General features: G+C 47.0%; 1 protein-coding gene across 1 annotated transcript in view; it reads left to right on the top strand.

The window, feature by feature from the left end:
- EGFLAM (EGF like, fibronectin type III and laminin G domains) overlaps positions 1–27,084 on the top strand; it is a 178,221-nt gene that overhangs the window by 137,089 nt on the left and 14,048 nt on the right. Inside the window, exons 14-19 of the mRNA XM_047073875.1 lie at positions 4,617–4,742; positions 6,082–6,325; positions 9,350–9,461; positions 13,958–14,074; positions 16,567–16,747; positions 25,465–25,543. Of these exons, the coding sequence (XP_046929831.1) occupies positions 4,617–4,742; positions 6,082–6,325; positions 9,350–9,461; positions 13,958–14,074; positions 16,567–16,747; positions 25,465–25,543 (859 nt within the window). The remainder of the gene's footprint in view (positions 1–4,616; positions 4,743–6,081; positions 6,326–9,349; positions 9,462–13,957; positions 14,075–16,566; positions 16,748–25,464; positions 25,544–27,084) is intronic.

Genomic DNA, 27,084 nt, shown 5'->3' with positions numbered 1-27,084 from the left:
AAGGTCGGTTAACTCAGTGACCATTTTAGCCTGGAAGGGGTGCCATAACACAATACCACAGAATGGGTGGTTTTAGTAACATTATTTACTCACAGTCTGGAAGCTGGAAATGCAAGCTGAAGGCACTGGAAGGTTTAGCTTCTCCTGAGGCCTCTCTCCTTGGCTTGCAGATGGCCATCCTTTCACTGTGTCCTCATCGGGCCTTGTGTCTGTGTCTATATCCCTGGTGTCTCTCCCTCTTCTTATAAGGACACTGGTCAGATTGAATTAGGTCCCCCCCTTAAGACCTCACTTAACCTTAATTAGCTTCTCAAAGGCCCTATTTCCAAATGCAGTCACATTGGGAATTCGGTCTTCAATCTATGAATTTTTTTAGTAACTTCCTCCTAAAATCCCTTTGTCTAGATGAGTTGGTGCTTTGCATATAGCAAGCATGTTGTAAGTATTTGTTATTAATATTATTATTAATATTCTGGCTCCACCCATTCAGCAGGGTATCAGTTGTTTTTTCTCTCTTCATTGGACAAACGGAAAACAGTCCTGAAATCCAGATCTGCAGTCTTGAGGTTGCATGGTGACCCCTGACAGGTAGCTGAGACCTTGCAAAGTTGAGCAAGGACCGATTTCTGGCAGTGTTTTAAATTCTCACATTGTGCAAAACCAGCCTCTCCATTGAGCAGGTGGTACCAAATGGGCCTACCTTGCTGGCTCTGGGCCACCCCCCCCCCCCCCCCCCCCCGCCGAAGCTGCTATTGGATTATTTGATGTCTACGAGCCTTGTGATGAACTTTAATGGCAGGCATCAGTCTCATTGCCTTTTTTCATTTTTTCCCCATTTTCCCCCTGAGTGCTAGAACAGAGCTGGTTATTCAACCTCCATACTTGCTTTACTTTGAGTTAGTCCTCCAGAAATTCAAGTTCTTTTAAATTAAATGCAGTGCCACCATGAGGGAAGACTGGGCTCATACAAACAGCAGTGAATTTCTGGTGGAGATACAGGCTTCCAGAAGAAGGTAATGACAGTAGCAGAGTCACGGTTCCTTTGTCTGGTATCTCTAACTTGTCACTGCTATCTTCAACCACAGCTTTTTCTCTGTCCCCCTCCCCACCTCCATTAAAGCCTACCTCAACTCCTCAAAGGGGCCTTTCATTACGGAAGCCTTTCCCCTTCATCACCTTCTTTAGATTATTCCTAGCAATTAGACTCTCTCTAAACCCACATTCTAGAATAGTCAGTCATCTCAGCAAAATTTCGTATTCGCTCGCCCAGACTTTCTTTTATTATTTCCATGCAAATTCTTAAACCACCGGAACTCAGTTTTTCCAATCCTGTCTTGGATTTCCACACCCCACTGGGTCAATGTGACAAATTGGGAAGCCAACTTCTCAAGTTATTTGAGACTCAAGACGTGTGAGGTGGCCATGGGTCTCACCATGGTTTATCACTGTTTCACTCATGCTTTCTCTCAAGATACTTTTTTAAGGATCTGCTTAATGCTAGTCATGGTGCCAGGTCCTGGGGAGACAGTAATGAACAAGAAAACAGGATCCTACCTCAGCCCTCATGTAGCTGCCACAAGGAAAGACCAAACTGATCAAATAGTCACACAAGTCAATGAAAAAATTACAGTTCAGCGTGTTACAAAGAAGAAATGGTGGTGTAATAATAGTGTATAATAAGGGGATTTTATGGGCTGGACCATTCTGAGCATATAACCCAAAGCTGATATCTGAAGCATTTCTTTTTAAGCAGATAAGAGAGGGAAGATCATTCCAGGCAGAGGAAATGGCTTGTCCCAGTGGGAGTATGAGGGGGAGGTGGTTTACCATGATCTAGTCTGTGTTTTGAAACGATCCTTCTGGCTGTGGAAAGCTTATTGAAAGCGGTGTCCAGGGGGCACATGTAAACTGGCTGGAGGCTATGACGACAATCCAGATCAGAGATAATGACGGTTTGCTCTAGGCTGGTAGTGGTGGTGGAGATGTGGACCGAGTGGACAGATCTTCAGTCCGGGAAATAGACTGGCTTCAGTTACGGATTGGTGGACAAGGGGCGGGTGGTTGCTCACCGTCCATGCGTCCTTCATGTAGTCTGCCCCATCCCACCTGCTGTTCTCTCCTCCGAGGCCTAATTTCTCTCCTGCCCTCACCTCATTGTCTTGCGTAAAGCTGGCATCTAGTAGGTTCAATGTCAGTAAAAGTTATATACTGATGATGAGGTCCTGCCAGCGCTCTGTGCACATGACCTTGCGACTAACTTCCTTCCTCCCACTCTCAGAGTTGACAGTTTTCCTCCTTTCTAAAACTCTGCACCCATCCTTCCCTACATCCCTGGACTTTGCTGCCAGGATCATCAATTTAGTAACCCAAAGGTTCTTAACCGTTTGTGTGCTGTGAACATCTCTGGCAGTCTGGTAAAGCCTGTGGACTCTTCCCAAAATGGTGTTTCTCTTTCTTTTTTTTTTTTTTTTTCTAAAGATTTCAGTTTTAAGTAATTTCCCCCTCCAACATGGGGCTCAAATTTACAATCCCCGAGATGAAGAGTCACATGTTCCACTGACCCCGCCAGCCGGATGTTTTGACACAAATGATGTTTTTAAATGTAGAGAATAACATCCATGGTAGGGAACAATTACATTGAAATAAAGCTATGCAATCTGTTTGTTTAATGTTTATTTCTTTTGAGAGAGTGAGAAAGAGCGTGAGCACGAGCAGGGAAGGGGCAGAGAGAGAGGGAGGGAGAGAATGGGAAGCGGAGTCTGCTTCCCAACGCCAGGTCCTCTGTGCCTCAGAAACCAGCTCCTGCTCACAGCCGTGCTCATCATTGTACTCCCGCCACTGTCCTTTCAGACCGCCAGGCGAGGAACCCGGAGGCCTTGCTAGGGTCTGCCTCCGCCTTCAAGCTCTAGAAGGGACTGGCTGGGTCTCCCTTCCCCGTGTCTTCGCTCCCTGTCCATTTCCTCTGCTACCACCCCGGCCAGCCCCACGTTCCCTCCCCGTGGGAGTCCGTTCCTCTTTCCCACACCGCCGCTCACGGGCCATCTTGCGTACCAATTGCCAGCAGAATCCTGCCGCCGTGTTGCTTTCATCAACACCCCCACCCCACTCCCCCCTCTTAAAGGATAGTCACAATGCAGATTTGTAAAGTAATATCTTTTCCATGTGTAGCTAAAATAACCCAAGAACCTCGTTTCTTCCTGTGGGAGCCGCCTTTCTCGGGGAAAGAATCCCAGCCCACCCAGACCCGGGGGGGCTCAGGGGCTGTGAGAGTCCGGCTCTCATGGTTCCATGTCCATCACCCCGAGGAGACTGGATGCTGGCCATGTTCTCAGGCGGTGGCTGCAGAGGCCACCGGTCACTTCTGCCCTGAGCTTCCAGTGGCCCCGGCTGGAATTCGCCGAGGCCAGCCCACCCCGGCTGTGGCGACGAGCCATCTGGACGGGCTTTAATTAAACTCTGTCCTCGGCTCCGGAAGTCGGCCTCTTCGGCTGGCTGCACACTATACCCAGCCCTGCTCATGCTCGCAGCGAGGCTTCGTGGAAGAAAAGACGGGGTCAGCTCCACAAATGCAGAGGACGGACGAGAAAAGGATGGGGGGCTTGCCCTGCTGAGATGGCCAACGGAGGCTTTTCATCGCACCAGAAGTGGGCTTGCAGTTCAGGCAGGCGCAGCATCACAGCCTGCGGGGCTCAGGGCCGGGCCCCTCACGGCTCGGTCAGAGATGTGCTCCTTTGTCCCTACCCCGGGAGCAAGTGTTTAGTACTCACTTGTGTTGTTCTGGGCCAGCTAGTGGCCCATCTGTGAAATTTATTTCTTCTATACAAGGAGAAGAGGAGGGCCAAAGAAGCAGGAGAAAAGCAGAGCAGGAGAAGTCCATGTGTTTCCATGTCATCTGATGATCTTGACAGTGAGAGTATACCCTGTATGGGCCTCTCTGATATGTGTTTGGTAAAGAGTATGGACCCATCTTGTGTTGAAGCTCTCAGCGCTTTTTACTCCAGGCCACCCTCCTGTCCCCCATAAGATCTCAGTTTTGGAGGTGGCAGTAGGGATGCTGGAAGGCGTATGCTGAGGTATTATGAAGCACCCCCCGCCCCAGCCCCTTCCTGCCCCAGACAGAGCAGTGGAAGGTTGAGGTAATAAGTTAGATGTGGCTTCCGTGCTCCCCTTATTGCCTCAACTTTGAACCAACAAGGCAGTAGCACTTAAGGTAACTGGGGCCACACAAATTAGAATGCTTGGAACAGAAACACCATGTTGACACGGAAGGGATTGAAACACGCTCTTGTTGGAATAAGAGACAGATGGATTAACGCAGAAACAACTCATTCATCTTCGTCGGTGGTCGTAAAATCGTCCAAACAATTTACTGTTTGATTTCTTGTGTCCGCCGTGTTTTAAAGATTCTTTGTGGCTCTTCATAAAGAACAGCCAAAATCAAACTAAAATGAAGGGTACATTCCACCTACCCTGAAGGCTGTTTTGCAGCTGGGCAGGGGTACAAATTAACACGAGTGGGAGCTGAGCGTGTGTATTCAGAGCTGGTGCGGTCAGCTCCAGCGTCTTGGACTGGCTGACGCGATGAATCGGTTTTGTCATTCCTGTTCTGTATTTAGGGGAGTGCAGCAGTGGACTCTGTGACGAAGCCTCGTGCATCAACGGCGGCACCTGTGCAGCAGTCAAAGCCGACGCCTACATTTGCCTGTGTCCCCTTGGGTTTAAAGGTCGACACTGTGAAGATGGTGAGAAAGAAGCAAGTTGGCTGCACTTTGCCTGCCCTGTTAATTCATGTCGATGTAATTTTTCATCAGCGTGCTCTTAGCAAGTCCCATAAATGTTTATGGGATTAAAATCTATACATTGTTGGGAGAGATGGGAGAATCTGTTTTGTTTTGCTTTTTTATCAGATTGGAGTGCCTTTGAGTGTCAGAGTGTCAAGCCAACCAAAGATAGGTTCATTTTAAGATGCTTCTGGGCCAGGCTTTGGTGGGCTCCTTTTGGCCCTCAAGTAACTTTGAAAAGCCTTTATGCGTGTGGTCTGTATCAGACTGAATTCAGAGCATCTGCAGCTCATGCTTCTGAGAATGTCTGACAAGTTCAGAGAAAATGTGGGGAAGAGACACGCAGAGTCGTTAACAATGGGAAGGCACAAGAGTAATCTTTCTTCTTTTTGTTACTGTTCTAGTGAATTGTCCACCTCTCGATACTATACCTGTCTCAATACGTGGGTATATATACGCGTAAACACATGTGCATACGCAAACACACAGAATCAGGGGAAATTTCAAAGATTTCAAAGATTTTGGCGAACGTGTGGAGTTGGACACTTTTTTTGAGAGAAGAGAGAGAGAGAGCGCGTGCAAGTGTGGGAGGACCGGAGGGAGAGAGAATCCCAAGCAGGCTCCATGCCCAGCACTGAGCCTGATGTGGGGCTCGATCTCACCACAGTGAGATCTTGACCTGAACCGAAATCAAGAGCTGGATGCTTAACCAATGAGTGCCCCCCAGGTGGCCCGAGTTGAACATGTTTTAACTTTTCTACCATTGATTCAAATTTGGACCTAAGACACCATCCTGGGGGTTTTTTTTCTTTAGCACTGAATAATCTCAGATCTCAGATCACCTAGAAGAGGGCGTGTGAGTTCCTGTAAGTCAAAGCTGTTACATATCATCTCATATTTTGTAGCCTAACATAATAAGGCTCGATCCTTGCTCATGTCACACATCACTGCAGATCAGTGAGGAGTTTGGGTGGGGGTGGCCTCTGTGCCATGCAGTCATTCAGGGACACAGGCCCCTGCCTTCTAGGGCTCTGCCAGGCCCTTAGAATCCTCCCCTGCTTCCTGCATTCAGCTAGCAGGTGAGGGACGAGAGGGTGCATGGAAGATGGTAGGAAGTTTTAGGGGTCAGACCTGGGATGCGTATAATACTCCCACCCACAGTCCACTGACCGGAATTCAGTTATACTACCCAATTCACTCAGGGCAGCTGGGAAATGTAGGTCAGCTCCGTACCCAGGAGGAAGAGAACATGGCTAGTTCTGCCACAGAGGGATTTCTAACAGCACGCTTCTTTCTTCAGCTTTCACCCTGACCATCCCTCAATTCAGAGAGTCCCTGAGATCCTATGCTGCAACACCCTGGCCTCTGGAGCCCCAGCATTACCTTTCCTTCATGGAGTTTGAGATCACATTTCGGCCGGACTCGGGTGATGGTGTCCTCCTCTACAGCTACGACACGGGCAGCAAAGACTTTGTGTCCATCAACATGGCAGGGGGCCACGTGGAGTTCCGCTTTGACTGTGGCTCTGGTACTGGTGTTCTCAGGTAAGGGCTGAGACCTTTAGGGGCTCCTTTCCCCCCAGAAAGCTCAACAGCGGTCACTTTGGAAAAAGATGGCCTTGTCCTGATAGCTTGCACTATTCCTGTCGTCCCTCCGTGGTTCTCTTTTCCGAAACGTGTCCTGGTGGTATGACATACTTCATTATGGATCATTCTCTCCTACTGGCAAGTTTTCCTTTTGTCAAGTAACTCCCCGGCAGGTAGCAACTCTCTGCTTCAACCCATGGATAGGCTGCCTTCATTTTGCACAAGGCCGTCACAAAAACCTGATGAATTGTAGTTGATCAATCCGTGCTCCTAGCATCATTTTGTGGGCACTCCGTCAATAGAGGATGACTAGGAAAGAAGTATGAACGGAAGTTGAATGGACAGACATGCCCTTGGTGACCTGACTTTGATTTTTTTACCACCCTCTCGCATTGTTTCTTTGATGGTGACTAGATGGTTAGCACATCTCTGACCATTCTCCAGATAAGGAGTCTGACAGCGAATCTGCAAATCACAGAGGCTCATCCCTGACCGATATGTTCGAGAAGGCGGTGTGATGAGTGGTTTCAATAGCATGGCAGTGAACAGGTGCTTCTGAAGTACTTGCTGGTATCTGCAGAAGTAGCTCTGGGTCCTCAAACCTTTCCTCCTGTTATCTAGCTTGTACTATTAATTTACTTAGAAGATCAATTGTTCCCATACAGCACGTCACGATTTTTACAACACCCTCAGAGCCTGATGATGGTGGATACAGACGTTTCTCTTATTTGTTTATGTCTCCCTCTTCGCACTGTGTTCCTTCCACGGTAGTTTTTACCCTCCAGCCAGAGGCCTGCTAATCTAATGCAGACATGCTCCTTGTTCCTATATTCGACGAATTCTCTTTTGAAACTCTCTACGATGTTTCCTTCAATGGTGCCCCGCAGCAGGAAATCCAAAGGTAGTGGTTGTTTTAAAGGAAATTGCAGGCTGCATTTAATTGTAATTTATGCTGCTAGACTGTCATTTTTAGGAAGACTGCGGGAGAGATGTTACAGCCATACATCGCCCTTAATTGCTGATCATTTCTCACGGCCGATGGGAAATGCTTTCTGCATTAGGTTTCAAGAATTCTTAAAAAGGACAGTTCATTTTTGTCCTATGGCTGAATTCCTGCACGTCACTGACACCTCCCACCTTGGGTCATGGGCAAACATTTTTGTGCCTCTGGTTATACAAAAACATCCTATGTCTCAAGACAACTTTGGTGGGTGTTTAATTGATTCAATTTACATAAGATTATGCAAAACAGTCTAAGCAATTCACGTAGAACTGTTTGTCAAGTTCAGAAGGGAAGACACCTTGAATATCACCTTGTACTTTCAAATGGCTTCCTCCTGGATAAGGAATGACCAGAAAGAGTGAGGGGGAGGGTCGGGCTCATCAGCCCTCCTCTTGGGCAGATCGCACCACCCCCCCCCCATGGCTCCCATCCATGGTGGCAGCTCCAGCTCTGGGGTCACAGACACATAGGACCTTAGTGTCCAGCATTTCTCTGTTTCATCATTCTGTGCCTATTTGAGACAAGAAGTGTTATTTAATTTTTTTTTTAATGTAAGATATCGTTTCCCTGCCTGTCAGAAAAGTGCCTGGAAAAAGAATTCAGAGTATCAGGTGTAACGAAAAGAAGGCAAGTGCCCAGAATGTCCAAGGGAAAGACCACCCCTGTCCCATCCCCTCCCCAGGGTAACCTGACAACAGGGATTACTGTGGGCATTTCAGGTGCCCCGTTGCAAGATGTTTATTCTGAAGATCATTTCTAAGACTTCCTGCTTGATTAAGAAAATTCAGTAAAATCCTGAACCACAGGAAGTTGTGGAATTGGCCAAATCATTTTAACTTTAGGAAAAGGATAAGGTGGTCAAATTCATTATGAACTTGATTCAAAAATCGAGGCAATTGAAATGAGCTCGTGACGGCTGTGATCGATGTAACTGTGCCGAGGAAGGCAGGGTATTGACAGGGAATGACCTCTGCAGGACAAGAACACGACTAAGGCGGTGGTACTTATTATGGAGATGGGGCTGCTTAAAGAGTGCCTCTGGTTTCTTTATTGCATATTGATTTAGCCAAGGTGATTAAATTCTAATTGCTAAGGACAAATCACAAAAGCATTTGCCAGAGCAAAAAAATCAAGTGAGGGGGTGGAGACCTTTCAATAATTGTGCCCATTGGTATTCCTGACAGTTTTCTAAGGATGATCCAGGACCAAAAAATAATTGGGAGGTTCAGTGAAGGCCAGGAACTAGACATCATTAGAAATACAAATGCAATAATTATCCTCTTCTTGCATACCTCACTGTCCAAAGTAGCGTGCAAAACTCTTATCGAAATCGTTTAAACTTCAAGCACTTTCACGTTGAATTAATTGAATTTTTAGTTTTAATCCTTTTCACAATATCAGACAACATGGACTCTTTCCCCCCGCCAGCATTTTATTATGAGAAATTCTAAACATGTGGAAAAGTTGAAAGAATTATACAGTAAACATCTTTATTCCTCCCACCTGTCATCTATAATTAACATTTTGCTATATTTGCTTTATCACATGTCTAGCTATCCTTATATCCATCCATCCATCCATCCTAATTTTTTATGCATTTCAAAGGATGCCGTAGCCATCAGCACACGAAAGAATCTGTGGTTTACACTACAGTCCAGGTAATTTTCTCTTTTTCAAAGCTTGTGTGCAAGTATGATCACATTTCACTGTCACCTCTCCTCCAGGACACCAGGCTCATCTTACCCACATTTCAGGCTTGTTGGAAGTAATAAAATAAAGTGATAATTGCAATGCTCCTACCATAAAGGGGTCCAATAAACGGACCGAGCACCGCTGTGTTCACTAAGCAGGAGTGATTGTTTTCTTGTGATGGAATGAATGAGGTAGCTAAGGTTGCATCGGTTCATCAGGGCAGCTTGATGAACACTGTCCATACCACCACTGATGCTATCCCACGCTCAGCTTCCTTCCTTCAACAGGAGTGAAGACCCCCTCGCCCTGGGCCACTGGCATGAGCTGCATGTATCTCGCACAGCAAAGAATGGTATCTTACAAGTGGATAAGCAGAAGGTAGTGGAGGCAATGGCAGAGGTAAGAAGGACATGTGTCAGTGCAAACTGGGTTACTGTTTTCTTCCTGTCCTGGAGAGAAAAGCAGCAGAGTAATGGCTAAGTACATGGACTCCAGGGCCAGATTGCCTGGCTTAAAACCCAAGCTCCCCACTGGGCAAGTTACTTAACCTGTCTATTCCTCAGCTGCAAATGGGGGAATAGTAGCAGCAGTCTCACAGGGCCGTTGCAAGGATTAAGTGAACTAATACAAGTACATCGTTTATGAAATCACTTGCCACCCCCACCCCTACCGCCAATCCCTGTCTTTGTTGAGTCAGTGTATAATGTAGTAGGTCAGGACATACATTGGAGGTCGGGCCAGTGTTGTGGGGGCCACATATCTGGCAAGAACACAGCTCTGATGCCAGGCTCCTGGATTCCAGATCTAGCTCCATTACTTACAAGTAGTGTGAACTCAGATGGGTCACTTGACCTGCAAGTTTGTGTTTCCTCATCTATAAAGTGGGGATAATGGCAACCATAATAGCGCCTACTTTGTAGAGTTGTGCCAATTAAAATAACTGTATATGTAAAACACAACAGTACATGGTCAACACTATGTAGCTTTACTTATTCCTGTTGGTTAATAGAGTACTCTCATGACCTCAAGAGCACAGAATTTCTACTCAAATTTATAACTTTCACCCATGATCTTATTTCCAAGGTCGTATCCAAAGAAAATAACATTAAAAAATTTTTCTTTAATGTTTATTTATTTTTGAGAGAGACAGAGACAGAGCATGAGCGGGATAGGGGCAGAGAGAGAGGGAGACGCAGAACTTGAAGCAGGCTCCAGGCTCTGAGCTGTCAACACAGAGCCCGGTGTGGGGCTTGAACCCACGAACTGCAAGATCATGACCTGGGCCGAAGTTGGATGCTTAACCGACTGAGCCACCCAGGTGCCCCAAGAAAATAACATTTTTAAGAAAAGATAAGAGAGATTTGTTTTAAATTTTAACCTACTAGGATTCTTTACACACAAAAAGTTTAGTCCCCTAAAGGGGACTTAGGGTTTCCACTATTTTAATTCCCAATGTCATTGTTCTGTGCATCACCAGATTTAAAGAGGGCATTTGTGAATGTGGGTATTCTGATAAGAAAGTGGATTGGTAGAAAAAAGAAAAGGAATAAAAAAAGACTTTTGGTGAGGAAAGAGGTATTTGGTTGAAGAAGAGAGCAGAAGGAAGAACACGTATGTCCCAAGGCCAGTATCAGAGATGGTAGTGGTGGGAGGTCCTGTCAGAACCAAGGACTTTCTCAGGATAAGAAGAATCCCCAACTGGGTTCTGCTTCAAGAGGTGAGCACTCTTCAAACCTAGAAAATGTTCTATATATGTATTTGTGGAAAGAAGGAAGGAAAGAGAGAGGGAAGGAAGGAAAATAGAAAGGCAGGAAGGAAGGCAGAAAGGCAGAAAGGAAGGAAAGGTGGATGAAGGGGAATGGATTTTAAAGGGAGAACAGGAGTAATTTCTGGTATGATCCAGAAAATTCTAACAACTGACTTCAGTCCAAGATAGAATTAGTAGCTCACAACTATAGACTTGACTAGACTTGACTATATGTTGAATTAATATAAATTCGAAAAAGCATTGTATCTCTGTAGGCCTTAGTTACAAACATTTGTAAAACAGGAACAAAAGTTCAGAATGGAATATTTGCAGGTGGTAGGATTAAGGCCTTTGATTATGAAGAAGAAACTCTTTAGGACACAGTATTTACTGTTGGGATCCTACAGTGAAGAGACAACACAAAGGTAAAAACCACACCTCAGAATTTCTATTGCTACAAAATCAGAGAGTAAGAATTCAACCAATATGGTAGAACCAGTGCCTCCCTATTGGCTTTTTGAATGGACCAAGCTGGCTGGAGTGCTGCCCACCTGGAAAGCAGTGTGCACATGTGGGTACAGGTGTAGCCAATCTGTGTGCATGTGAGGGTGTTTTGTTTTGTTTTGGGGTTTTTTGAGGCAGCTCTGAGACAGGAGTGGGAAGGCTCCATGCTTGATCTCAGTGAGTTGAGCCTTAATCACATCTTCCCCCAGCAGCAGATTCTGCTCCCCAGCTGTCCATACCATGTTCAAAGGCATAGGTGACTCTTTCGGTTAGAGAGCAATGGGATTAGGAGTAGTGGTCTTAGAGCTTAGAGATGGGTGGGATGGAAGAACTCTTCTGGGGATTAACCCAGGGCCTAGGCCCCTCAGTGTCCATGAGAAAGCCAAACTCTGGGTTGCTCAGCTGAGAAATACTAACAGCCAAGGGTTGAGTCTATGCCAGACTTAAGGATGGGATGTGCCTCTGAGGGTTCCAGAAAACCCTAACCAGCAGCTTTGCTCAGGTTTTCCAACCACTTCCAGCTAAACAGAAGTGGCAGATCTAGGCGAAGCCTCCTTTCGGTGGGGTCTGTTTGCTTTTCTCCTGCGGTTCCCTGTGGGTGTGGCAGCTGCAGCCCTGTCTCTTGTCAACAGGAGGGGGGGGGGGGCGGGGGGAAAGGGTGCAGGGGAGGGTTTTGATGAGAAACCAAAAGGAACCAGCTCTCACCCCATGAGGCCAGGTCCTGTTCACTGGATACAACTGTAACTCAAAGGTTTTTCAAAACAGCCTGTTTCTCTGACATCCCTTTGACCCTGCAACCTTTCTCCTTTCCACTTACTATCTTATTTTAACTTTAGAAGAGCTAAGACAGTGATTGGGGTCTGGGGGGGCGGGGGTGGTGTGGTAACAGTTCCCTCCAGGGTCAGCATTCCATCCAGCCACTACAATTCCTGAAAGGCCTTCTGCTTCTTTAATGAACACTGCCTTCCCCTCCCCCTCCCCAAACCCTTGCCTAGTTAAATAAGAACGCTGCCCCAAGGTTACTGATGGAAGGAAATTCTGTCTATGTTCCAATCAAGACCCCCATGCTGTTCCCTGGTGGGACCTGGGCACTGTGAGACTCTCCTAGTTCCTCTACCTTCCTCTCTGTTCTGTCTCTCCTTCTCTATATTGACCTGACCGCAAGTCTGTTCTCCTCCCTTTGGCCTGTAATCTGCCTAAAACACAGATATAACTATTTTCTTTCTGCTTAAAGCTTGATGCATTTTGGGTAGAGGGCGTTTCTAAGCATGCAGTATTTGGCCCCTCCTTGCCTCTGCCCTTATACCTACTATATTCCTCTCAAGCCCTGACTTTGACTGATTTCTATAATTCTGACTCTTCCTTTACTACCTCCCAGACTATCTGTGTCTAGGGTAGGATATGTGCACTCCCTCCTCAAGTGCATCCAGAGTCCCCTGAGCAGCCCTTGCTGAGCTAATCCCACCTGCCCATTTATGTGTCTGGATTCTGCCTCTGAGGGCAGAAACCAGGTCTTCCTTATTTACTGTTGTTTGTCTAGCATTTAGTGCCTGGGACACAGTAGATGCCCAGTAATATTTGTTAAATTAATGACTAAATGCTGCTACTATTTATATTTCCTTTTACCATAAATCAAAGGAAATAATGATTTATGTTAGAGTCTCAAATTTCCATTTATCTCTATTTGTTGTCTTAGGACATTTTCACATTTTGCTTCCAGCTCATGTGTGAAAGAGTTTAGACATTAAATATTATACACAGCTTGTTGTCTAGCCCACCCGTTAGAGTTTAAGCTGTTGAAATGACCGGTAACAGGGCAAGGCTTTGGGGGTTGACCTGGGTAGTTTTCTGAGAATTTGGAAAAGAGGAGAATTTCTCTACCCTTTGTAGTTGATAGCAAGGAATGCCTCCCACCCACCATGCCTTCCTTTTCTCTTGGCCTGAAGAGGTTTTATTTTTACCACTGCCTAATATAACAATAGCTGGTCAGACTGGAATGCTGATTATTAATCCTACTCTGGGCAAAGTGCTAAATCGGTGGGCTCTCTGCCTCCAAGAGAGGCTAGGCTGCGCTCAAGCGGGTCACAAACAGCTCCAGAAGATCAGCTACAATAAGGGCTTATTTCTTACTTGCACTACATGTCCATCAACGTTCAGTTGCAGCTCTAATCTGACACCCCGGCTGAAGGAACAGAGAGAGAGGGAGAGGGCGCTGTGAGTCACCTTCTGGCTCTGAAACCTTCTGCCCGGAAGTGACTCATTTCCCTTCTGTTCACGCTTTATTGGCTGAAGCAGGTTACCTGGCCCCACTCAAGAGCAACAGGTTGAAGGTCATCTCCCTGCAGGGAGAAGGGGCTCTTGTGAGAAGCGCTGAATGCTGGTGGACAGTGATGCGACCCACCACATTCACCGTGACGTGTCTATGTGGTAGATATGATGGCTGCCATTTTATAGATGATGAAACTGAGTCCCAGAGAGGTTAATACATTTCCAAACATACAAACAGGCAGTAAGGTCGCAATGCAAAACAACGTGAAAGTCCAGCCGGCCTGTTGCGGTGGGTCCTCAAGGTGTCTCTACCGTTTGGCAGACCTTACTACCTTTTCTGAAGCTATACCGTGTTTTGGTTTTCATCTGTTGGCAGGGAGGCTTCACACAGATTAAGTGCAACACGGACATTTTTATTGGTGGAGTCCCTAATTACGATGATGTGAAGAAGAACTCGGGCATCCTCAAGCCCTTTAGTGGGAGCATCCAGAAGGTACAGGCTTCGCTTTTGCATGTTTATTGTGTGACCTTGACTACAGACAATGGAATTAAGAACCGTGATCAGTGGAATCTGCAGGATCCAAAAAAGAAGCTTGGAGGAAGTTTTCACGTTTTAAGGTTTTCTTTTTTAATGCTAGCAGCATAGCTTTCCAACCCCATTTTCTTATAACGTCTGCTCCTGGGCCCCCGTCCAGCAGACGTTCCACGAAAGCAACTCAATGAAGATGAGTCTTTACAATACATCCACCGAAGGATCCAGGCATTGCTGGGGGAGGCAGCGGGCATCAGGTGGCTGCAGACAGGCTTCTACCAAAGGGAAGGAAGCCAGTGGAGTCTCAGAGCAACTCTTGGCTCTGTGCTTCTCTCTGAGGTGCCTCTGAAGTTCCTGCTCAAGTCAAGAGCCAACTCTCATCCCACCTCCACCCCCATTCCTACCCCCGAGATTAAGCAGTTGCAGCTCATCAATCATGTAACCACGCTCTTAAGAGCAGAGATTAAGGAGTCCTTCCATAGAAGGTTCGGGGGCGGGGGGGTGGAATCATGCAGCCAGTGAAAGATACAGGACATTGACCCCACACATATTTGTCTGTTATCCCTTCTCTTGGGGCTGCCCATGACCTCTCTAGTTTCGATAATATGTTTTGTCTGTAACAGAGGTGCAGGCTGACTCACCAAACCAGATTTCCAGGACCATCAAACATTAGGGGAAAAAAGCATTTGAAGAAAAGCATATTCGATTGCTGGATGTTAGCTTCGTCTTGTTTTCCTTTAGCAACCTGTGGTGGAATGTGGGCCATTGATCCTTTCTAGACTTGGGGTGAAACATGAGAGAGGCTAAAATGAAGGCAGGACAGTGAAAGAAAGCCCTACTGTGATTTGCACATCTGGGCACTAGGAAGGGCCCCATGGGGCTCTGTTCCCCTCCCCTTGTATCCCAGTGTGGAGCACAGAAAAGGGGTCCAGTCAATATTTGCTGACTCTGAGGTGTTTCCCTTTGTTGCTGAACTGTGATGTCAGCGACACCTCATCTCAGCCTATTGTCCCCCGTCAGTGGGTTTGGCCATGTTTCATCATGCGTTTGAAATTCTCACTGAGAAATCAAGCTGAGATGCTAAGAGGCCTCACCCGCCTCCCTCCTGGCCCTTGTCAGGCTTTGCCCCCGCCCCCTTCACGTGGCACACACAACCCTTTCCTCCCCACGTCCCGGAAAGGCCACCCACCCCTCCCAGTGGCTGAGTCACTGGCTGTGCCACGTCCTGAAGGGGATGGTAGCCTCTTGGCCTGTCTCAAGGACGTATGACTGAGTTTCACAGTCTTTCCCTTGTAGTACGAAAAGGGGAAGATTGTAGAAGGATTCTGGCTACTCTCTTGCAGCTTGTAAGATGCAAGACTGGGAAAAAGTGTTCTCCTAACTCTCCTGACACCCTCCAAGGACTAGGCAGGCCTATGGAACCATGGATTAGTGGCAGGAAGGACCATGGCTAACCTCTTAGGACCCCCTGCAGGGTGGGGGTCTTTCTGAGAGGTGTTCTGTCTCCTGGTTCTGCAAAGCCTGCCTGACACCAAAACACCCAACAGCTCAAGGTAAACACACACTCCAAGTGGAGGGCTGAAAACATTGGGTCCCCCAGGCGTTATTTGGGGCTGGGAAACCCAGTGACCTCTCCCTATAATTCATCATTTTCACTAGACCCCCCATTGCAGGGAAAAGGGAGTGAAGGCAATGGAGCCCTCTTGTCCCAGTGAATTTGCACAGCAATGACAAGAATGTGATCTGAGTGTCACTTTTTTTTTTTTTTAATAGTGGGGAAGGGGATGTGGGGAAGGGAATTCAAGAGTGTCAGGGAGAGAGGATAGCAGGAAGGGATGGGACAATCTGGGAGACCCCACTGATGGAGCTGTAGATGACACGAGACCATCAGCCAGAAGAACAGAGCAGTACAGGGAGAAGCTTCCCCAGCCCCATTGCCACTAGAAGGCGTCAGTCCCCCTTTGATTTCTGCCTGCATGATACTTCGTTCTGTATTCTTCCCTACTTGGCTTTATAGCAGCACCTCTCAACCTTGGCTGCATTTTAGAATCACCTGGGAAGCTTTTAAAAGTTACTGTTGACTGGATCCTGCCCTCAGAGCTTCTGATTCCATTGATCTGGGTGAGACCTGGGGCATTAGTGTATTTCTTAAAGTCCCCCAGGCGATTCTAACAGGCAGCCAGGTTGAGAACCTTAATTTTGTATTTATTGAGACTTCTTTACGACCTCCCGGAATCTTCCAGGACCAGAGGACGCTTTACTCTCTGCAGATTCTCCCAAGGGCCACAGAGCATCACTTCAGTGCCTGCATCACTTACTGGGCGGTAAAAACAGGAACCAGACACTTTCTCTTTTATGAAAGCTCCCCCATCACATGTAGCTGAGGTTAACAGGCTGAGGGGAGCTTTAGCAGACTGCAAAGATGTTTTCTGTGTTTACATTTTCTCCCGAAGATCATCCTGAACGACCGAACCATCCACGTGAAGCACGACTTCACACGGGGCGTGAACGTGGAGAACGCAGCCCACCCCTGCGTGGGGGCCCCCTGCACGCACGGGGGCAGCTGCCGGCCCAGGAAGGACAGCTATGAGTGTGACTGCCCCCTGGGCTTCGAGGGGCTCCACTGCCAGAAAGGTACACGGGGCGGGGCTCAGACGTTGCACCGGGGAGCAGAGGGGACCGGCTTTTCCAGAAGGATCTGGCAACCCCGGGATAGCCGTGCCAGTGGTTTTTATCATTGATTTCAGTAATGTATTCAATAGCATATGAGATGGTTAATTGTTACATTAAACAAGAATTGAAATGCTGAAATGCCTCTGTAACAGTAGGTAAATGGCTTCTTTCCTGAGAATCCTCTCAGGGTCTAGCCACCAAAAGGTTACATCATAGTGTAGGGAGGTTCCCAGGACCCCTGCACCTGAGCCATGCCTGTCCTCATAGGTGGAGACTTTATAGGATGGTAACTATTTTGACCCCTTCCTGCGAACGCTATTAAGTGTTCTAGGGGTGCCTGGGTGGCTCAGTCGGTTGAGCTTCCGGCTTCAGCTCAGGTCATTATCTCACGGTTTGTGAGTTCGAGCCCTGCTCGGGTTCCCTGCTGACAGCTCAGAGCCTGGAGCCTGCTTCCGGTTCTGTGTCTCCCTCTCTCTCTGCTCCTCCCCCTCTCGTGCTCTGTCTCTCTCTCTCTCAAAAATAAACAAACATTAAAAAAAAGTTAAAAAAAAAAGTGTTCTGTATGTGGCTGAGAAATCGCGCCAAATACAGAAATGTATAAATTCTAAATAGGTTGCTTCAAACTACAAGTACAAATAACCTTCTGTAAAGTGCTGTTTTTCATGCTGTTTCCTCTGTGCCTCAGTTTCTCATCTGTAAAACGGGAATAACCAGGCAATAGTGTCTAACACAGTAGTGTCCTCATTTAGTCCACATGAGACGATGCATATTGCTGAGACAGTGCCTGGTAAGTACTCAACCAGGACTAGCCATGTTGTTACTGGGGAGAAAAATAAAATGCACTACAGGTGCGGTGAGCTACTCAGCTCCCTACCTTCCGTTGTCTGAAAGCTAGAGCAAGTCACAGGTGGTGAGTCCCTGCTGGACTGAGATTTTCACATCTGCCCTAGGGAGGCAGAGGCCACGGATCTGGTGTCTAGAAGAGGCCTGCCAGCATATGGTTATCATGTTGGGCCATATGGATCTTCTTGTTTCCAACATCAGTATGGCCTCACCTGTCCGGGAACTAAGAAAAAAAGGTAGACAGGCCAAAGGAAATAAGGCAGGGGGCAGCCTAAGTGAAGGGATGTGCTCTCTCTCTTTCCTGTTTATTTCCAGGTTCCCAATCTTTATCAGAATTAAGGCTTAGGGAAAGACTGTTAAGTTACAGGTAGATATTGCGGTATATGGAATGCTAGGAGAAGTTGTTTTGCAACAGTCTTGGGAAATATGAATGCTAATTTGCTGGCGGGAAGCCTGAGTAGTATTATATTTAAATGAATTCTGAAAGCTGCCTGGCAAATTATATGAAATATATTTATTAACATAGCTCACCCTAGCGGTGAACCTCCAAAGAAGAGTAATTGATCCATTTCTGAAAGATCCTGATTATAATTCTAACAAGCAAATCGTTGTTTAGCTAATAGTGGGTACTTGCAGAGATTTAGTTCGAGAGTAGCCCATTCGTTCAGAAAATTGAGTTTGGATTTTACACATTAGTGTTTGAATTTCCTGGGTCTCCAATTTTACCACAGGCAATTCAGGTTTGCTCCTGCCTTAAATGCTAACATTAATGGTCAATATATAAAGTCCAGGCTTAAATGAACATGCAGCTTTGAGAACGAAAGGAAGAAGGACGGGATAATTTGTGATCTTGTTAACCCTCCTTTCCCGCTGTAGAATATCAGCCATGACAGGTGCAAAGCGCTCACATTTATAGCTTCATAACTGTAGGTTCTGGTTCAGGGAGAAACACATCTCACTGGAATGAGGAGTCAGATCTCCATGCAGGGCCTAGGCCTCCTGGCAAGATCCAAGGGAATGGACAGCAGCCGGGGGAACCTGAGGGGATGTTTAGGCCTCTTTTTCTGCAACGTGCTAGGCTAGAGTCAAGAGTAAAACCCAGGCAGACTATGAGCTCCCCTTGTGTTATCTCAGTATTTTTTTTTTGTGCTTTGAAATAAAGATAATGCTCCTGGCAGAATGGCAGCTGTTGCCAACCATAGGAAGATTTATACATGGGGAGCATGGCCTGTATCATGTCTTCTCCCATCATGTGGCTTGAGAGGATTAATGCGCCTGGGCACAGGTTAGGGCTGTTAAGGACAATTTTTTTCCAGGCCCCAGCAGGCACCCAGTGGTATGCAGTTGCCATAAAGACTCGTTGGGGTGAGCATCTAGTCCTGAGTAAGGATGGGAAAGAGAGGGGAGAGAGATAGGCAGCTACACTCCTCCGTAGAGATGCATAAGAACATTCTAAAAGTTGGGTGGATTCTTAGTTGGGGAGACCAAGAATACTTAGAAGCCATCCTTGGTTGTCAGGATGAATCCTGACAAGTAGACAGGAGACAGTCTTGTCAAATCCAGCAAGGTGATCCCTAGCTTCATAAGTTAAAAGTTTAAATTTTTTCCCCCCTCCCTGATAATGTTTCAAAAGCAAAAACCTATTCATAGTATCCCCTCCAGAAGTTAAACCGGTCCTTTTACATTGAACGACATATTGCAGACGTCACCAGCATCTGACCTCATTCAGTCCATACCACCTCCTTCAGGAATTTCGTTTTGGGGATCCTCGTGAGTCTAGTTTTCTCCAACCCGGTCAGGGAGTTTGTGGCAGGCAGGCGGTTTCCACGAGGGCCCTCGCTGGGAGATGGACACTCGTCCTCACCACTTGGTGGCACAGGAGGACTGGAGCCAGAAACTCACACGAATCCTGGAGTGGTGCTAGACACTCAGACCATCGCTATGGTTTGGGGACCTCCCCCTTTGTTCTTGCAAGGCTGAGCCCAGACGGATCGGGCTCCCGCTGAGCTCCTCGCTGCTCCCAGGGCACAGCAGGCTCCCCGCAGCGCCAGGAGCTACAGAAACCTGAGCCTCTCCAGCCCATCGTGGGGAACCCACCAGGACAGGAGAAGCCAGAAGTTCTTTCCCCCCCCAAATAATTTTTATTTTATTTTACTAAAAATTTTTAAATATATATATTTTTGTCAAGTTAGCTAACATACAGAGTATACAGTGTGCTCTTGATTTTGGAGGTAGATTCCCATGATTCATTGCTCATATACAACACCCAGTGCTCGTCCGAACGAGTGCCCTCCTCAATGCCCGTCACCCATTTTCCCCTCTCTCTACCCCCACCCCCAACCCTCAGTTTTTTCTCTGTATTTAAGAGTCTCTTGTGGTTTGGCTCCCTCTCCATTTGTAAGGTTTTTTGGATTTTTTTTTTCCCTTCCCCCATGGTCTTATGTTAAGTTTCTCAAATTCCACATATGGGTGAGAACATATGATATCTGTCTTTCTCTGACTGACTTATTTCACTTAGCGTAATACCCTCCAGTTCTATCCACGTTGCTGCAAATGGCAAGATTTCATTCTTTTTCATTGCCGGGTAGTATTCCATTGTATATATGTACCAGACGTTCTAACCCCCAGCCTGCTTCTAACTTCAGGTGCCTACAAAAACCATAAAGCCTGACTTTGGTGATTCTCTCACCTTCCATTTGGGGGCTCTCACTCTTAGATGCCTCCTGCCACCTCAAATTTAGGCATCCCATATAGCACCCCAATACTGAGACCCCCTTCTCATTTCACCAGAGGGGCATCACCAAGTCCTCCCTCCTCATATAATGTATGCCCCATCCTAAGGGATTTCTGTTCTCTCTACTCTCATCCAGATTTACCCATCTTGTGTCCAGTCCCTCAGAGTTCCTGTATCTAAGTAAGTGACCAGCAAGTTAAAGCAGAGTTTCACAAGGCTCGTGTAAAAAATTAGGTTCTAACAAATATTAATGACTGCTTTGAGCACACACACACACACACAGACAGGCAGACACACAATCACATACACAAAATGGCAGTGGGGTTCCGTGGTCAAATAAGCTTGGGTAATCCTGAGCAACCACAATTAAACAGCTCTCTCTTCTGCGGGACATCTCAGGGCCTTGGCGATGATCCGAGTGTCTACGACAAGGGTACAGGGTGCAGCTTCTTCCTCCTGGGCTTCTCCCAGCCAAGGGCACACAGGCCACCTGGGAAAGAACTCAGCCCTGGTCCTCCCTTCCCTTCCCTGCATTGCCGAGAAGCTTGGGCTCAGATCGTGCAGGACCCTGCAGGCCACTAGATGGGGGTGTTCCTCTGTAGCAGGTGGGCTGTACCCCACTCACCACTGACAGCCAAACCGGTTTGGTCACATATTTGTCAGGGAAGCGCAGTCCTAAAAGATCGGTCTTGCCTCATCATTACAGATACACCACAAATGCAACATTTTGAACATTTTATATTGTATTTAGCAAATGGACAGCGTATTGCTGGGTCTGATTTAGATGATTTTGTTATTTATTTATTTGGTCCCAGTGTATGAAAAAACAGCTTCAGTAAATATAGGCCATAATATATGAAAACTCAGTATATAGAACCACAGATTAAAAAATATATTAATTATGCATAATACAGGGAAGTTTTTCCCCTTGGGATGCTGTATCATTAAACAATGGAAACATGTGGGGGTGGTCGGCCTAGATGTTGCTCTTGAGATCCTTGACAGCTGGTCATAAAGAAAAAGGTATTCTGTTGTTGTTCACTCTGTGCCTACAGAGTAGGCGTCATGTAACCAAGAATTCTGTACCAAGTAGAACTTTCCAGCAAGGGATGGAGCTGCCCTGTGGATGAGGGAGTTGCCACCATCGGGATGGTGTTGGGAAAGTCAGATCACACCCCCCCAGGTCCTTCCTCTGCTGTGGTCCTGTGAGAGAGCCAGCACTCCCGTCAAACTATTTAGAGTCTTTTGGGAATTTCAGGTCCCTCAAGTGGAAAATTCGCTTTGCCTGGCTTGGATGCTGCTATTCATTGGGGTATTTTTTTGTGTGTCAGCAGATGGCACAAGCTTCTGGGTATAAATGGAAAGACGTGACAAAAATACTTGTCGACTAGTGTAGTTGCCGCAGAAAAAAAGACAATGTAGAAAAAAATTAGATTAGGATAAAATATCGTCGTGTTTACAATATTTACATAAACCACAAGGGCCAGAAAGGGCCAAGATGGTCATTTCTGGCTCTAATGTTTTAGTATGGAATTAATATTTCTCCATATGTACTGCCTACAGTGAGTGCATTTTCTCCATTTTGTACTCAGTCATGTCATTTCTGGAGCATCCCCCTGACGTTTGTTAATCACAAAATAAGCAGGGTTCTTGGATCTTCCAAAGGGGAGGTGAAGGTGGGAATTGGGGTGGTATTTGTCCACTACAGAGAGAAAAGAGGCAGCTCTTTTCGTCTTTTCCTCTTTCACATGTAGTCTAGAGGCAAGAAAAGTAATAATCATGGACAAGGTAAGTGACTCTTTAGCAAAGAACTACTTCTGCAGGTTTAGAATAAATGGGGATTGTTGGTTGAAGGTCAGGGGAGCCTCGGAAGTGTCAGACAACTTACTTAAATCTCTTCTTTGCCCACCGCCACCCCCACCCCCACTGTTCAGTGAAGACTTAGTTAGGGAGGTGAGTCTGTGACTTGGTGTAATCCTGCTGAGAAAGATCCCAGTGGTCCCTTTGGGATTCTTACTCACATTCCCCTAGGAGGGTGAGCTGGGCCCTCTGCAGGGATCTATGAGGGAAACAAGGCTGGTTTTCAGGGATCTGCAACCAAGAGAATTGGGATTTTATAATGACTGTGGAATTCTGACTTTCCCTATTCTGTTCCATGCTGGCACCTGGCAGAGTGTGGGAACTACTGCCTCAATAGTAAGTACAGTACGTTCCACGAGACACTGGGAAAGCACCCCGGGTTCGTGCCTGGGAGAGTTCTGGCCAGGCCACGGGCACAGCACGGGCCGACCACATGCAGAGGGATCCGGGGAAATGGTGAGGGCCTTGGACACTCTACCAGGGTAGTGGGAATCCTCCCTCTAAAACCACCAGCCCTGAGAATGCGCTGGTCTCCCAGCTTGTCTCAGGAGGAGCCTGGGCTCACACGGACCCCTTTGAGGCTCTCCATGTGCAGAGCTGATGACATGTGACAAGAACATCCTGACCATTTCAAGGAGTCCAGGGGAACGATGGCTCTTGGCCACAGGCCCATGTCCGTGGCCAGTAACAGCAGGGATGGGCCCTGCCTGTGCCTCTCTCCCTGGGGGTGAGCCAAGCCCAGTAGGGGAGCCTTGGCTATGTTTAGCTCTGGGAACGAGGACGCGTCAGCTTGGATAGCCTCTCCCTTTTCCTTCTGGGCACTCGTATCCTGCTAGTAGGGGCCCGCTTCCTAGCTGCAAGCCCCCTTTTACCTCATCCACTGTTGCCCTCTCATTTCTGCTTCTGTTCTTCTGGGTCCTTCTCTCTCTGCCTGGCTTTCCTGCCCTGATTTCTTTCCCCGCCTGAAGGCTGCCTGTCCACCTGGCTCTCCTTTCTTTTCACACCATCTCCCTTCCTTCCTTATCGTTTTCTTTTCTAACCTTTCCCTTCTCTTTCCTTCTTCCCATTTGTTTTTCTACTCAACTTGTGCTGTTTTGCACCCCACTCTTTTTTCCTCTATTTCCCCTCCTTTTCTTCCCCTCTTCCTCCTACGCACTTTAACCAGAAGGGAGAGAGGCTGATGGTGCGACCAGAATTTTAAGCTACAATAGCCCCCTGCTTATCTGTGGGGGAAACGTTCCAAGACCCCCAGTGGATGCCTGAAACCACGGACAGTACAGAATCCTATATATTCTATGTTTTTTCCTGTAAGCACTTACCTACGATAAAGTTTAATGTCTACATTAGGCACAGTAAGAGGTTAGCAACAATAACTAATAATAAAATAGAACATACATGTAACAACACACGTAATAAGAGTTACGTGCCTGTGGTCTCTCCCTCAAAATATCTTATTGGACTGTCCCCACCCTGTGATGCTATGAAATGATAAAATGCCTGTGTGACGAGATGAGTGAGGTGGAAGGCGTCACGCTCCTACTGACTTCCTGAGGGTTGTCAGGAGGATGATGTCCCTCTGCACCGCGGCCGACCACAAGCGACTCAAAGTGTGGACGGCAAGAGCCTTTCTGGGTTCTAATAGGCCCTCTCAGCTGGCTGCCCCCTGTCCAGGGCTGTGCTGCACCAGAGAGCAATAGACCAATTTCTTCATAGTTCCCTCAGAAACGATCTTAAACGTTTCACTTCTCTTTCTTTGCTTTTCTTGTTTCCTCCCTTCCTTCCTTCTCTCCCTCCTTCCTTTTTTTTTTTTTTTTTTTTTTTTTGTATTTTTTATGAAAAGATTTTGGGAACTTGCCAACAGAGGACCTTCTATTGGGGCTCCATGTCCTTGGGTTTGAGCGTTTGCTGTTGTCTTTCTCTCTCTCTCTCTCTTCATGTTTAAGAAGTTATGCTTCAACTCTCCTACTGTTCATAGTATCAGATAGTTACACACTTCCTCTCCTGGGTGTAGAGTCAGCTCAGTGTCTCCTTTATGTCAACTGCGTATTTTTGTGAAACTAGAACTCGTTTTATAAGCTGCCTTAGGGGCGCTTGGGGGGGTCAGTTGGTTGAGCATCTGACCTCAGCTCAGGTCATGATCTCACGGTTCATGGGTTTGAGCCCCACGTTGGGATCTGTGTTGACAGCTCAGGGCCTGGAGCCTGCTTCGGATTCTGTGTCTCCCTCTCTCTCCACCCTCCCCTGCTCATTCTCTCTCTCTCTCTCTCTCTCACTCTCACAAAAGTAAACATTGCAAAAAATTAAATAAAAAAATAAGCTGGATTTTCGTCTCTCATTTCATACACATTTCTTTGAAAATGAGATTCATTCCATGTTAATTTCCTTACACTGTCATTTCTAAAGAGGAAAAGATATTGCTAACTGTGTGGAAACGGGTGATTCCTAAGGAAAACAAAGTGATGAGAAATTAGAAAGAAGGAAACGTACTTCTAAAATACTGGAAAGTTTTTGCTGAGTGGGCTGAGGGCCAGAATTAGGGAGAACCCATTGGCTTATGGTCTTTTGCTGTCTTAGCTGTGTAATCTTGGGTAAATCCTTGATGATTCTGTGCGTCATTTTCCTCTTCTGTAAAATGGGAATAACCAACCCTCCTTCATACTCCCTGCTACTTCATGGGATTGTAGTGAAGATCCTATGAAATGTAACACTGGGAGGTGATTTGTTAAAAAAAAAAAAAAAAAAAAAGAGTCATAAACCTTATCCTGCCCACCTCACCGATCTCTTGAGGTCATGGCTGAAGGAGTCCTGGGGCAGATTGGCTTCAAACAATGCAGTCCTGGTGGGCTTTGTTCAGAGAATGTTTTCTCTGCCTCCCTTGGAGAGCATCTAGGGTTATCCCCAGCTGTTCCCCACATGGCCCCGGACCTGCTTTTTGGATTCCAAGAATAATTGGGCACAGTTCAAGTTTCAACATATTGCAAGGACTTCTCAGTAGTGCTGAGGCCAATAGCAGTGACAGCCAGCCCCAGGGAGGCAACCACAGGGAGACACCAACTCCCAGCCACGACAGGCAGTTCTGAACCTGGCCAAGTGCATGTGCAGCCAAGAGGAAGGGGCTGACAGGTTGTTAAATGTCCCATTTCCAGGAGCTGGCTTCCTTTGTATTTTCCTGCCATGTAGTTGAGGGCTGGGGTCAAGGGAGCCATACTCCATGTAACCTCCATTTTCTGTTCTGTCTCAGCGATCACGGAAGCCATCGAGATTCCACAGTTTATCGGCCGCAGTTACCTGATCTATGACAATCCAGACATCCTCAAGAGGTAAGAAGTTACAGCAGGCACCATTCTCATCTCTGTGGGGGTAGATTTCTGAGTCTTTCCCAGACTTTTCCTTATCTTACTTGCCGGAAGATAACTCTCAAAGAAGTCCTTTTTGCTGTGGCCTCGGGGTTGGGGGGGGTGGGGAACACACACACCATAAACATAGAAACCAGAACAAAACAAACAAAAAACAAACTAAACTTGAAAAATGCTGCCCTTCGAACAACCCCATTACAAACAGCCCAGACCCTTTCTGGTCAAAGGGCCTGGAGAGAGAAACTACCCAGCTCCAGGATTTGCGATACTCGGGCTTTGAGAAGCAAGAAGGTTATGAGTATGAGTCCCCAGGAGGGGCAGTTCTCTTCACATTGTCCTGTGGCCGCAGTCTGCGGTTCTGCCCGGAACCATTAGCCCAAGCGCCCCGGTGTTCCCGCGGCCAGCCAGTCTTCAAATGCAGGTGCCGCTTTGTATCTTCCTTAGCAAAGGTCCTCTGTCCTCTGCAGGCTCTGGCCCACTCAGGGAGCGGCTTCTCAGCTCTCCTGTGGGTACAAGGAGAAGCCCACATCCTAGCCGTGGCTTTCAATCCCTGGTGGCAGGAGCTCCAGCACTGCTCTGCAGTCCAATTCTCCTGGTTTGGAGCATGTTTACAGGACAAGGGAAAGGCTGGCCCAGGCCAAGTCTTCGCCCTTGTGAGATGCATCTTTGGTGCTTTTGGTTTGCCCTTCTCTCCTTTTTCCTCCTCTGGTTCTTTGTAGTTTATAGGGTGCCACCCCCCCCCCAACCCTGCCACCAACACCATCATTCTAGAATTTTCCTTCATCTTCAGGTTGACTGCATCTTAACAGATTAAGGCAAAGCTTTAAGCCAAAGGCACCCAGTTCTTAGGGTGGAGTCTGGGGGCTTTTAAGGGACAGAAGTAGTAATGAGGCCTTTTCTTGCGGCATTGGATGTCCCTGGTAACTCGGAACACACACCAGGCAGGCATTGCTTCATTTCTTTAATTCCAGGTTGTATTTATCTAGGTTGTCTTTGCATGGGGCCTTAGGAAATATGGATTCCCAGTCGAGAGAGAGCTTCTTCCTTCTTCAGCACTTTCTCCTCCCAAAACGGAAGGGCATTCAGTCCCCAGAAAACAAGGCAGTGTGAAGAGGGCCCAAGTCTTGAGCACCCTGGTACTTAGTAAGAGGCACCAGGTGGTTTGGGGGAGTAGAGGGGTTTGGTGAGAGGAGGAGGTGCAGGACCCCAAACCAAAGCAATTGCGTGTACACGCATGTATATGCGATGTGTGTGAAGCTGCAAGTGGAAGTCAAGATCAGGGTCTGTTTCAGTCAGATGCCTTTGGCTGCAAATAACAGAAGACTCAGCTCAAAATGTCTGAAAAATGAAGGGCATTTATCACATCACATAACAAGCGGTCCAGACTTAGAGTGGTTCCAGGGTTGGTTAAGTCAGCGATTCAACTGCATCATCAAAGAATAAGTCTCTTCCATCTTCCTGCCCTGTTATCCTCAACAAGTTCCCCAACGGCCCCGCCCTTCATG

Source organism: Lynx rufus, unplaced genomic scaffold (assembly GCF_022079265.1).
Source record: "Lynx rufus isolate CCGP_SWC_20201006 ecotype Redwood Valley unplaced genomic scaffold, mLynRuf1.p SCAF_1, whole genome shotgun sequence".
Lineage (NCBI taxonomy): Eukaryota > Metazoa > Chordata > Mammalia > Carnivora > Felidae > Lynx > Lynx rufus.
This window is presented reverse-complemented; position numbering and strand designations above follow the sequence as displayed.